Genomic DNA, 14,436 nt, shown 5'->3' on the forward strand with positions numbered 1-14,436 from the left:
GATGAGGACTATGATGCTATAAAAGCTGCTTTGATTAAAAAGTACAACCTAACTCCAGAGGTGTACCGCAAGAAATTCCGGAGCGTAAAGCGAGGACCAACTGACAGCTACGCAGATACAGTAGGCAACTTACGGACTACCTTTCTAAGGTGGACCCGAGGACTTTCTGTCAACAGCCGTGAGGACCTGGAGGATCTCATGATAAAAGATCAGTTTCTGCACATTTGTCCTGTGGATGTACGACAGTTTGTTTGTGACAGGGAGCCTAAAACTGTGGATGAAGCTGCGCAGATTGCAGACTCCTACACCGCCAACCGGATGCCTGAAGCAACGAGGGAAACTTCCCCCCAAAGGTCCTCCAGCTGGAAGGAAAAACAAGCCAGGACAACATCACAGCCTTCTGTCTCCAAAGTGGGTGAGAACCTTACACTGAGAGAGTCTATAAATCAGGGGGATATGCGCAAATGTTTTATTTGTAACAAAGTGGGTCATCTGAGGTCTGCGTGCCCAGAGAGAGGGGCAACTGTCTACTCTACAGTACCAGTAGTCATGCTGCTTTCTGGTGATATGGACAAGTTACAGCACCATATGCAGACTGTGATAGTGGGTGATAGAGTCACCCAGGGATTAAGAGACTCAGGGGCAAGTTATTCATTGGTTCACCCTGAGGTTATAAACCCTAAGGACATCATTCCAGAAAAGACTTTGCCTGTGAAGGGGATAACCGGATGCCATCCAGGAGTGCCCGTTGCCAAGGTTTTTATGGACTGGGGTTCTGGTAGAGGTATCAGACAAGTGGGAGTGTCACAAGAATTGCCTGTGGATGTATTGTTGGGAAATGATTTGGGAAAAATGACAACTGTGTATGTGCCTGATGTACAACAATCATATGAGAAAATGGGCAGAAGCCCAAGGGGACTGATCTGGGAGGGAGGACAGGATAGCAAGAGCAAGGCTATGCCTGCTCCAGAACCAGAGGTGTCCCAGTATGAGGAAGCTACGGGGGAGGGGGTGGTGAATGGGCCCCTAGAGATAACCCTGCAGTCAGCAGATATGGTGCAGGGTGTGAGAGGCTGCCAAGATGGAGTCTCTAAATCTGCACCTCAAAGCTCTAAGGTCCTGAGTGTGGATCTGGTGGAGGCCATTACTCAAGGAGAGGTCCTAGAGCAGACCGGGGGTGTCAAGATGAGTAAGGCTCAGAGCATGAGCCACAAAGATGCCTCTACTCAGACTGGGGAGATGCAGTGTGTCTATGAGCCAAAGACAGCGTGTACACTAGAACCAGTGCTGAGAGAGGAGATTGGGGTCCACAGTGAAGTTGGGTTCCCAGTGATGAGTGTTGCCAGTGCAGTTTTGGGGAGCGATCAGAAGGTAGAGCAGGGGCATAGGGACTCTAAGGAGAGCGTTCAGTCAGTGGTCCAACCTAAGCCCTGTAGAGAGGGACCCTAATAGCTGTACAGCTGGAAAACCAAAGCATAATGTAATTGGGTACAGTAGTCCTACACTTAACTACATTGGTATTTCATCCAGCAGGGAGAGGGTTAAACGTTTCACACTTGGTAGAGGGAACACAGAACTCAGTGTTTCTGCAGCACAAAGCCATAAAGTCAGCAGGGGGTCCCAGCACAGCAGTGTACAAGTGACCAGGGGTGATATTACTTGGCCTTATACACAGGACAAAGGGCCAGATGGTTGATGTGCCCAGGTAATCACATCTTATGGCAATGATATTTATGGTACTGAACGTCTGCTATGTATTATTGGTAATTGGCTTGGGAAAATTTAAAATGGCGTGGGTCATTTCAAATTTGCCCAATCTTGAAAGGGGGAGGTATCAAGGAAATACTATTCTTGAATGTGTAAGATTTGTTGAACTATTGGGCAATTACAAACTTGGTTGAAATATGTGGCATCCGTTGAAGCATCCAGGCCTCTTTTACAACATCCTGGAGATCCTTACCACCTGATAAACTCTGACCTGCAGAATGTTCTCTGGTGACCTCAAAAACCATTTGGTCACCTCTCCTCTGCACCTACCCCCACCCCTGCATCTAGCAATTTGGAAACTAAGAACTGTTTAAATAATCCTGGACTCTCTTTGCCAAATCGTGAATGACCCTCTGGACTAATTAATGAATGGGAGGTTCTGAAATCTGAACCAAATTGAGAAGTTATAAAACAATATGAAATCCAAGAATTGATGTTCACATTTTGGGGGCTGCTTGACAAGCTGAGTGTGTTCCTTATTTCTCCCACCTCCAGGGATCAGGATTTACTTTAAGTTGTAAGTTTCTGTTATTTTTCTCCCTTTTTATTTTATAACTGTTTTGCCATGTTGTGTGTCATTTTATGTTGTAATTCTTTTGTTTTTAATATCTTTTTTATGCACTGATCAACTTTTTGTAATTAAAGCTTTTCACTTTAATTTTGGTCCCTGTATGCTCTGCGAACTCATAGCCTTGTGAAGTGTGGTTAGCTGTGTGACTGCTAGAGTGCTGAGTGTGCATGTCTAGTGGTGTGACAAGGTGACTTGTCAATAAGTGGTGGCAGCGGATCTGGTGCTGGATCTGTATGAGGTGTTATTTAGGCTCAATTTGTGTCCTGAGTGAAAGGTGGGATCATGGAGGGGGAACAACATATACATAAATGCTCCATTTGGGCACATGAAAAAACGAATGAAGTAAAGAAGGGGCTTTTCCCAGTCCCCTCTCCCTGCCTGCCCAGCCTGCATTGGTAATTATCATTACTCATTTATTCACCATGTTTTTCACTTTGACTATTCCAGCCATATTGTTGTAGCACATTTCTTAGTTATTTTTCTTGTTGCTACCCCTTGCATTGATATAGCTGGACAGGCATAAGGATTGGGGCTGTATAGGGAGGTGTTGTCCTGGTGGGTATCACCATATGCCCTACCCTCCCTGAGCTTTGTATAGAGGATTGTGATCCTTTTTAAATGTTTTTATTGATTTTTGGTGTGGTGTATTAATATATTTGATTGATTTATTAATAAAGTTTATATTTTGGCATAGCACATGGTTTTTTCCTTCTGAGTGAAAGGTGAGCGCAAGTTTAAGTAGGCTAAATTAACCCGTACAGTTGCACCCCACGTCACGTGACGAGGCGGCGGCGTCCTCGCCGTGACAGTTACACAAACAGCGGTTTGATTTTTTTGTGTTAAAATCCTATTTTTTGTGGTCTGTTTCCTGAATTTGAAGCATATAGCAAATCTATTAAATTATGTAATTATGTAATTATTAAAATATGTATTAAATTATGGATTATGATGCACCTTCTTTCCTAATTAATTGTTGAGCAGAAACCACATCTGCCTTATAAATCAACATAATTAGCACCTAGTTCGTAGACAAGCAGTTTACTATTTGCCATGAATAGCAAATGTTAAATGATAGAGACTTTCCTCTGTCCCATGAATAGAAATGTAAATGAATGCAGACTCTTAAAATGACTGTTTAAGAGTATGACATAAGTATACTTCAAAGAAAACCTGGTCATAAATGAAATATTTCAATTTCTGGTCAACAAATCTGTGATCAGCATCATCTGATATTCCTGGGCTGTCAAGCACTAAGGTTTTAGGAGTTGGGGAGCCAAGAAAATAGTTATTAGAAAATTGGCCCAACATTTGGTGAATGAATCATGACATGTAATATTAAATACCACCATTTTGAAGTGCAATTTGTTACACAGAAAACAAGCCATCACACAACTCTGTACATGGAAAATTAAAAAAGTTATAGATTTTTCAAAATGTGGAAATTCCAAATGTGGTGAAATTGCCAAGAAAACATTTGTGAAATTTTCTTGTGGGCTCTGTTTTTATAACTTTAACTGTGCGTTCCAATTTACACCTCAAATTTATTCTTTGGTTCAGTATAATCATAGACATACCGGGGGAGATTTATCATTAGGCAGGATTTTGAGCAGTTGTCTGTGTTAGACGGGCAGGTTTTCAACAGTTGGATTTATAGTCCGATGTATGTGCAGTGTTACATGCCTTCGGTTGTGTGGTGCAGTCTATTCGCATAGATCACAGTCACACACGTATGTTTAACATCTGCTCAATTTCTGCCTTTTTGCAATGTTTTTGCACAGGAAATTCTCAGATACCTCAAACATAAAATTGAGCAAAAACTTTAAAATTCAGCAAAAACTTACCCCTGTAGTAGCAATGGACAAATATACACCACCTCCTATGTGGTGTAGTTTTGCGATTAAATTTGCATCTGGACCATTATAAAAGCTCTTATACCTCTTTTGTCACACCCCCTCCCCCTATCCTCATAGACTGTAAGCTCTTGTGAGCAGGGCCCTCAATCCTATTGTTTCATATGTCTGTCGTTATTCTGTAATGTCTTATTTTATATGTATATGTTACCCGCAATCTGTAAAGCGCTACGGAACCTGATGGGGCTATATAAATAAAGATTATTATTACTCGCAGATGCTGCCTAAAGACAGGCCTGTGAGTTTGACTTACTGGCTGGTTTTCTTGGCAACCAATCGTCCCATGCTGGTGACGTCACAGAGCATGCCAATCAAATCCAAGATGGCAGCACCCATGCACCACCCAAATTTACCGGCGACATTTAAATGTTTAACACCAACGATCGGTGCTAGCACCAATCGTGGGTGTTAGTGACAGGTATTTACTGCATTATGCAGCAAACAACCAGTGAGTATGAATAGGTCTCAGCCCGTGAGCCCCCATCATAAACCCCCTCACACAACAGGACGTTCAGGAACGTCCGAATGCGAGAAGGGGTTCAATATATCATAAGGAGTCTCTGTTCAGTTATTTATTAAGGGGCAGGAACATACTGTAGTACGGCAGTATATGATAGGATCATGCAGACCCCCTAGGGTTAAAGTACCCTAGGGAGTCTGAAAAGTACTAAAAATAAAAAAAAGTTAAAAAAAAAAAAATTATAATAAAAAACCCTAAAAACTCAAATCACCCCCCTTTCCCTAGAACTGATATAAATATAAATAAACAGTAAAAATCATAAACACATTAGGTATCGCCGCGTCCGAAAATGCCCGATCTATCAAAATATGATAACGGTTTTTCACTGCGTTTAATCCCGTAACGGAAAATCGCGCCCAAAGTCGAAAATGGCACTTTTTTTGTCATTTAAAAAAATTTAAAAATTCTATAAAAAGTGATCACAAGGTCGAACAGTCCTAAAATTGATAACATTGTAAACGTCATAAAAATCCGCAAAAAACGACACCACCCACAACTCCGTACACCAAAGTATAAAAAAGTTATTCGCGCCAGAAAATGGCAAAATCCCCCAAAAAATTTTTGTACAGGAGGTTTTAATTTTTTTAAATGTATGAAAACATTATAAAACCTATACAAATTTGGTATCCCCGTAATCGTACCGACCCAAAGAATAAAGTAGACATGTCATTTGGGGCGCACAGTGAAATCCGTAAGATCCAAGCCCACAAGAAGGCGGCACAAATGTGTTTTTTTACCAATTTCACTGCATTTGGAATTTTTTTCCCGCTTCCCAGTACACGGCATAGAATATTCAATACCATCTCTATGAAGTGCAATTTGTTACGCAGAAAATAAGCTCTGTACATGGAAAAATTATGGATTTTTGATCATGGGGAGTAAAAAATGAAAATGAAAAAACAAAAAAGGGCCAGGTCCTGAAAGGGTTAAAAGTTAAGAAATTGAATCTGTTGATTTCAAAAAATAACAATGAAAGCAGTACCTGATGATGTATAGACTACTAGACTAAGGCTCTAGGTGTTTCTAACCAACGGCACTATGACATACAGGAACGTCATGCATCATTAAGGTGTTAATACAAGTGAAAAGCAGCTGTTATATAAGGATGATATGCTTACCATTGCTTCCTAGGATATTTTGTCTCGATCTAAAGAAAAGTCAACAGAATATTAATGTAGATTTCTGAAATTATCTAAAAGATAATATGATTTTGTTAACAATAGCAGACAATTACAGCTCTTACAGTTTATCAACACAGCTGTTTTTTTTTTATCTCACTGGGGATAATTTATTATTACAGTAGGTTGGCTCCTTGAGACAGTTCTATGGGGCACATTTACTTACCCGTCCGCTAGCTTGCGATACAATTTGAAAGTTGAATTCTGCGCTCAGTCCAAATCTGTCGGATTGCCCGATGGCACGCCCCCTAATTTGTGTGACATGGAAGCCAGCGCAGCTGCTCCAAAAAACGTGTGCCCGTGACACAATCCCAGCCCAGACACCTGTTAAATACCTGTCCAAGCCGTTCAATCCCCGAAAAAGACGAACAGTCCTACAAAAGTGCGATCCACGACCCTTAGTAAATGAGCCCCAACGTCTGTGTTTGGAGTTCAGCTGCCTGTCAGATTTATTTAAGTGGCTTTTGGCCCTTTAAATGGGTTTTCCAACAAAACAATAGGGCCTAACTTGCTGATCGGTGGGGGTCTTAGAGAAGAGACCCCCACAGATCACAAGAATGGGGGCCCGAGGTATCTCCGCCGTACCCCTCGTCGTTTCCCGAGATGAGGGGAGGAGACGGACGTGCTGCTCCATTCATTTTTATGGACATGACAACAAAATTGCCGAACCCCTTTAATAAGTCTGTTTTGCTATGTTTGTTGTTTGCCACAGTTGCATAAAAAGTTAAAAAAATACATCAAGTCAGAGCACATAGACCAGTGGGGACTGGAGTCGGTAGAGTCATTTCGTGACAAAACTTGTGCCTAAACATAAAGTTGCGTTACATGAATTAATTCCTATTGTGTAAAAAAGCATAAATCAGTTTAATGAAATGGTCTACCGTATATTCCGGCGTATAAGACGACCTGGTGTATAAGACAACCCCCCTACTTTCCTGTTTAAAATATAGAGTTTAAGATATATTCGCCGTATAAGACTACCCCTTTTCCAACGCATACAAAACACCGGTAAAAATGTAAAAAAAAACAGATTTGAATTTAACATGGTCCTTTTTTAAATTTCAATTCTTATGACATGCAGGTATATAGCAGGAAAACTGTCGCTCATAAACATAAGGCATACAACAACAACATTACCATCATCCATTTTACTGTAAATGTTACCGTACTGTACCTTAAATTTTTATTAAGTACATGCCATGTACTCAGAAGCGGGAAAAAAATTCCAAATGCAATGAAAATGGTGAAAAAACGCATTTGCGCCATTTTCTTGTGGGTTTGGATATTACGTCTTTCACTGAGCGCTCCAAATGACATGTCTACTTTATTCTTTGGGTTGGTACGATTACGTGGATACCAAATTTATAAAGGTTTTATGATGTTTTCATACATTTACAAAAATGAAAACCTCCTGTACAAAAATAATTTTTTTGATTTTGCCAACTTCTGGCGCTAATAACTTTTTTATACTTTGGTGTACGGAGCTGTGGGTGGTGTCATTTTTTGCAAAATTTGATAATATTTTCAATTATATCATTTTTAGGACTGTACGACCTTTGGATCACTTTTTATAGATTTTTTCTATATTTTTCAAAATGGAAAAAAAGTGCCATTTTCGACTTTGGGCGCTATTCTCCGTTACGGGGTTAAACGCATTGAAAAACCGTTGTCATATTTTGATAGATCGGGCATAAACCTAATGTGTTTATGATTTTTACTGTTTATTTATATTTATGTCAGTTCTAGGGAAAGGGGGTTGATTTGAAATTTTAGGTTTTTTTATTATATATATTTTTTTTTTACTTTTTTTTATTTTTACTATTTTCCAGACTCCCTAGGGTACTTTAACCCTAGGTTGTCTGATCGATCCTATCATATACTGCAATATGCAGCAAAGACTTACCGGCTATGGAGAGGGCTCAGCCTGTGAGCCCTCTCCATGCAGCGCGACCCGACCGCCGCCGTGAATTTTTCAAAATGGCAAAAAAGTGCCATTTTCGACTTTGGCCGCTATTTTCCGTTACGGGGTTAAACGTATTGAAAAACCGTTATCATATTTTGATAGATCGGGCATTTTCAGACGCGTCGATACCTAATGTGTTTATGATTTTTACTGTTTATTTATATTTATGTCAGTTCTAGGGAAAGGGGGGTGATTTGAAATTTTAGTTTTTTTTATTATTATTTTTTTTTAAGTTTTTTTTATTTTTATTTATACTATTTTTCAGACTCCCTAGGGTACTTTAACCCTAGGTTGTCTGATTGATCCTACCATATACTGCCATACTACAGTATGGCAGTATATGGGGATTTTCCTCATTCATTACAATGTGCTATCAGCACATTGTAAAGAAGGGGTTAAAACGAAATAGCCTCGGGTCTTCGGAAGACCCGTGGCTACCATGGAGACGGATCGATGACGTCACGGGGAGCGGCGATCCCAGGTAAGATGGCGGCGCCCATGCGCCGCTATCTCTTTGAGGCTGCCGGCAGCTTTGCCGGCAGCCCACGCTGTGAAAACACCCTTCGCAGGTGTTACTGGTAAGCCTTTGCTGCAATATGCAGCAAAGACTTACCGGCTATGGAATATACGGTATGTCAAATTGTCTTTGACATTCGGGTTTATGTTCGTTTGTTGCAAAGGTAAGACATAAAACTGCAAGTGCGGCACAACTGTGCCAAGACAATGCTACAGAAAAAAGATATATCACTCTATAGCAAAAGCCGAACCTCTTATTTTCTGCAGGACAATTTGTACTTCCTAGCTTCCTCATTTAAATTTCAATATCCTAGGAAGCTGATAAAACACCTCCAAATGTGGCATAATTGACAAATACCTAATTGCCATTTTGTTACAGGGCTTTTTTTTTAAAGGGTAGGTGTCATATTAATTTTTTTCCGTTTATGCTGTATGTAGAGTATAGTTTATGTATGCTGCAATGTCTTATTTTAACTTCTTTTCTCTTGCAAACACGCTCAAATCCATGCATTCAGTTTACTGTAGCCTGCTCCTTCTCTTAGATTTTCTTTGCAAGAGTGGGATCCGTCTACTTTCCTGTTCTCTGTATACAGAACCAGTGCCTGGCCACACCTCCTTGATAGATGCTTCCTTATCCCATGGTGAGACGAACTGTGACGTCATGCAAGGGCCATGAATAGTTAGCAGCATGAAGCATCGGACATCTTGTCCTTGTGTTTCTAGATGCTTTTAGTCTTTTTTCTAGGTGATCCTGGCGTGCCAAGATAAGCGAAGAAGAGCGCCAGGCTCAACATGAAAAGGAGAGTAAGTGATTATGTGTAGGTGCTTTTTACTTTTGTATTTGAATTTGTATGTAAGTCAGAACAGGTATATTTTATAAGTGTAACTTACAAAAAAGTAAATATTGGTCCCTGTGACTATTGGATTTTAAAATTTGTTTGGGCTGTTAAGGGTAACCAGAAGTAACAATGAAGTGCAACAACCTTGCCAAAGCAATGGCAGGGTGGTAGCTGTAAATAGTGCCTCCTCCTGTTCAGGATCACTTAGTGATTTCAGCTGTAGCCACTGCCTTGTAAGGCAAGAGTTAACAGTACCTAAAGCCGTTGTCCAATTATGTTCTTGTAATACAAGCTGAAAGCTGATTAGAGGAGTACTACCACCTGACCAGGGGAGTATAAAAACCCCTGCTGGGCAGAAGCACATGGTCTTTTTCTAGAGTCTTCAGCCAGAACTAGACCTCATGGTCTGTCTGCCACAGCCACTATCCAAATTCCAGGAACTACAGGTGTCTCAGGCACCCACGGCAAGTCTGGAGAGTGAAGCCCAGAGCTGAGATCCACCACCCAGACTCAGCTCCATCTGTACCAGCCCAGCCTCAATCTTCTACCAGGCTGTATGTAACCTTCCTGTGGACAAGCTCTCCATGACTCTTCCAGCTTGCGAATCTGCTGTTAATCGCTTGGCCATTGCCTGCTGTTAAATAAAGAACTGTAAGTTTATTCGCACAACGTTGCCTCTGTCTGATCCCTGGATCCAGGCTGCTTACCACCACGGGCTTCTCCATCCATCACCCTATGGATCATTCATCCAGGGAGAAACCACTGCATCAGCCTCTCCCTCCATATTTTTTGCACACGCTGCCTGCTGGAGACCTGCCAGGCTGTAGGTCAGCCCTCCGGTCCCCATAGCAAGCACTGTGACCACAGCGTGCCCTGGGCTGCACTAGCCAACCACGGCTGTCTCCTTGTTAACTTTGTTAAACCCTATAAAAGGGTTGCGTTTTAATGGTTTATTAAGGTTACATCATGTTTAATGGGTAGTCACCACATTTTTCACAAATACAGTTAGTGATACGTTCCCATAGATCCCTATTAACTAAATGGCACACTTGTTTTAGCTGATAATTGTTTCCCCTCACATCCCCCTAAAATCAAACTGTGTTATGCTATCTTTTCTATGTATCTGATCACATGACATCACAACATGTCATGTGATCAGTAGTGATGTGTCATTTGTGAATGAGCCGGTGTCACGGGTGCTCCCGCGATCCATGTCGCAGATCGCGGGTACACCCCTGCTCTGCTGCCGCGGTCCCCACTCCCCCAGCCCTCACTTACCTCTCCTGGCTCCGGCCTGTACTCTGGCTCCCAGCGTGTAGGCCGCATGCTCCTTGCCTGCAGTCACTCGCTCTCACCACTAGAGGGTGCGCGCGCGCGGACTTGTCTAGCCTTAAAAGGCCAGCGTCCTCCTGATTGGCTCCTGCTAATCGGCTCGCCCTTATAATCCGGCACCTCCCTTCACTCCCTGCCGGATCTTCTCCTAGGATCTCCTATGGTTTCCATGCCAGGCTTCCCTAAGCAGTTCCTGTGGAATAGAAAACCCATTAGCGTTTCCAGACGCTTTCCTGTGTTTCTGTGTGTCTCCAGCGTTCCCATACGCTCCTGGTGTGTCCTGTCTTCCAGCGTTTCCAGACTCCTCCGTGTCTCCCGTCTCCAGCGTTCCCATACGCTTCCTGCTGTGCCTTCCAGGGTTCCAGTCCAGCGGTGTCTGCAGTCCGTGCCAGCGTTACCAGTGTTCCTCTGTGTTGCTGCTGTCATCCCAGGCTTGGACTGTTTCCTGCACATCCCTGTACCTTGGCTGCCACCGCGGGCCTCATACCATCTCCTGCGGTGGTCCAGAGGGTCCACTGGTCCACAGACTCCTCCCTCCGGACTCTTCCCATAGAGACTTTTAGTTCTGTTGTCTGTGTGACCCGTTACAGCAAGATCCGGCCATGGACCCCGCCAAGGCCTTGTATCCCGTCAAGGACATGGACTGTTCTAATGACTCAGACCAATTGCTGGCAGAGGTCCTCACCCAGCAGTCTCAACTGATTTTTTCTTGGAAAAAGGATCTGAACGGGGTTACCACCCTGCTCCGACAGCTGCTAGACTCCCGGCTACCGCAGACTCTACTTCCGCAGCTTCCCAGTGCTGCTCCGGCTTTCCAAGAGCCACTGCAGCTGTTTGATTGCCAGCAACCTCAAGTCCGGCTTCCATGTCGGCCTCGCTTGGCTCCGGTGTTCCAAAAGCCGGCCGCCGTGCTTCCTCAGCTTCCAAGCTCTAATCCAGTTTTCCAAGAACCACTCTAGCCGGCCGCCATGCTTCCATCGCTTCCAAGTTCTCCTCCGGCCTTCCCAGAGGCCGCTCCAGTGTCTCCACCGGCCTTCCCAGAGGCCACTCCAGTGTCTCCACCTGTCTCCGCTCTTTTACATGAACGACGGGAGACGGCTCCCCCCAGGGAGATGATGAACCAGCTCACTAAGAAGAACCGTAATTCCCATCTTTGTGATCAGATTCAAACATGGTGTAGATTTTACAAATGGTAATGGGTAAAGGACCTTACATGACATCACCCTAGTCACATGACATGAAGTGCTGAATGGTAAGAAGGAGGTATGTGGCATGGGGAAGAGCCAGCGGACTCAGCTGAGCAGAACACAACACTGCTGCTAGATCTGGCCGTATGCCAGCTTAGATAACAAACTATTTTTTAGCTAAAAGAAGGGTGTTAATATATGGCTCTATGGAAACCTGTATTTGTGAAAAATGTGGTGACGTTCCCTTTAACCACTGTAAAAGCCAATGGATTGCAAGAGGACCTGGAGCGAGTGGTGAACCGGCGCCGTTATCACTCGTGAGGCAAGGATGTGCCAGAAGGTTTTCTTTATTGGATGATACACAGCTACGCGTTTCGGCTCCGTACCGGAGCCTTCGTCAGGCTTATCATAAAATTACATAACAGTGCAATGGTACATATACTTATACACAGCCGGAAATACGTCAGAAAATGACGTGGATTACCGGAGGTCAAAGGTCGAACGGGTTCCGTTCGTGAGTACAACAATTATAAAACAGAGAACCATAAAAAAGAGGTATATATCATAAAACATAACAAATATGTGTTAAAACAATGACAGTTGCATGGAGCATAAAAAATATAAACATAATAAAATATATTTATATAAATATAGACACTGGTGTCCAGCAAGGAACTTATTTGAACTGTGTACTGTAGTGGATTGTAGGTATGAGGAACGATGTAATGACTTACTAATATGATCGGAAAGTAAAATGGAGGGTTAGATAACCATATGTAGAAATGATTATTAGATAGACCTTGAGAGGAAGCAAAAACCTGTGGGTCGTGATGTCACGACGAGATGGCTACGGATCGCGAATGGGATCAGAAAGGATGGATGGTCGAAGCTGATACCAGAGGTAGGGCCATGTTACGAGAGAATGTAATAAAGAAAATACAGCTGAAAGTGACGTGAGTGTGAAGGTAGGATATGATCCGGGAGTGATGTGGATTGGGCTTCTAGATGGATTCTATGACTTCGTTGAGGCCGTTTGGACATAAGGTGTTCAATTTATATATCCAGTAGGATTCTCTGCGATTTAGCATCTTGACGCGGTCCGGTATATTCTCAGCTATTCGTTCGATGGGCGTTACACGGACACAGTTGAAGTTGCTCTTATGTTTGAGGAAAAGATGTTTTGAGAGACTTTGCTTGAGGAAACCAATTCTTGTTTTGTGTCGGTGTCCATTGAGCCTCATTTTAAGTGATTGTACTGTGCGACCAACATATTGCTGGCCGCAGGAGCAATCTATCAAATATACTACAAAGTCTGACGAACAGGATAAAGTGTTCTTGATTTTGAAGGTCTCTCCCGTACTTTTAGATGTGAAAGTGCTGGTACCATCATTGATGCTCTCACAGCATAGGCATAACCTGTGCCCACATTTTTTGACCCCATTTTTGTCTTGAGGTTTTGTACTTGTGGTCGTGTTGGATCTCAGACGGCTGGGGGCTAACAGGTTTTTAATGGTTGTGGCTTTTCGGAAAGTGATCACTGGTTGTCTTGGGAGTATCCCACAGAGAAGAGGATCCTTTCTTAAGATGTCCCAATTTTTACAGAGTATGGATCTGATCTTATTATTACCCCTGTCATATGTGGTAATAAAGTTGAAAGGGCGGTTTGGTTCGTCTTTGGTGGCTTTTATTTTCCTGTTGGTTGACAGACAATCATTTTGAGTTCTATTGGCATATTTGTGATATGCTCTTTCAATCAAATCTCGGGGATATTTCTTTTCCCGAAATCTTCTCTTTAGAATCAGTGCTTGTTTAGCGTAATCTTCTTTGTGTGTACAGTTTTTCTGGATTCTGTGAAACTGGCTGAATGGTACATTTTTCAACCATTTGGGATAGTGTGCACTCCCATATTCTAAAAAGCTGTTACTATCAACAGTCTTGAAATGTGTAGTGGTAACGATTTTTCTCTCAGTGTTCGTTACTTCAAGATCCAGGAAGATGATCGTTTTTCTGTCAAGGTTCATGGTGAACTTAATGCCCCAATCATTATTATTGAGCATTTCCACAAATTCCTTGGCTTCGTGGCAATGAACACGAAGCCAAGGAATTTGTGGAAATGCTCAATAATAATGATTGGGGCATTAAGTTCACCATGAACCTTGACAGAAAAACGATCATCTTCCTGGATCTTGAAGTAACGAACACTGAGAGAAAAATCGTTACCACTACACATTTCAAGACTGTTGATAGTAACAGCTTTTTAGAATATGGGAGTGCACACTATCCCAAATGGTTGAAAAATGTACCATTCAGCCAGTTTCACAGAATCCGGAAAAACTGTACACACAAAGAAGATTACGCTAAACAAGCACTGATTCTAAAGAGAAGATTTCGGGAAAAGAAATATCCCCGAGATTTGATTGAAAGAGCATATCACAAATATGCCAATAGAACTCAAAATGATTGTCTGTCAACCAACAGGAAAATAAAAGCCACCAAAGACGAACCAAACCGCCCTTTCAACTTTATTACCACATATGACAGGGGTAATAATAAGATCAGATCCATACTCTGTAAAAATTGGGACATCTTAAGAAAGGATCCTCTTCTCTGTGGGATACTCCCAAGACAACCAGTGATCACTTTCCGAAAAGCC

General features: G+C 42.4%; 1 protein-coding gene across 1 annotated transcript in view; it reads right to left on the minus strand.

Annotated features, from left to right (window-relative positions):
• Positions 1-14,436, minus strand: part of LOC140127169 (tyrosine-protein phosphatase non-receptor type substrate 1-like) — a 42,095-nt gene that overhangs the window by 12,234 nt on the left and 15,425 nt on the right. Inside the window, exon 6 of the mRNA XM_072147532.1 lies at positions 5,887-5,915. Coding sequence (XP_072003633.1) covers positions 5,887-5,915 — 29 coding nt within the window. The remainder of the gene's footprint in view (positions 1-5,886; positions 5,916-14,436) is intronic.

Source organism: Engystomops pustulosus, chromosome 4, assembly GCF_040894005.1.
Source record: "Engystomops pustulosus chromosome 4, aEngPut4.maternal, whole genome shotgun sequence".
Classification (NCBI taxonomy): domain Eukaryota; kingdom Metazoa; phylum Chordata; class Amphibia; order Anura; family Leptodactylidae; genus Engystomops; species Engystomops pustulosus.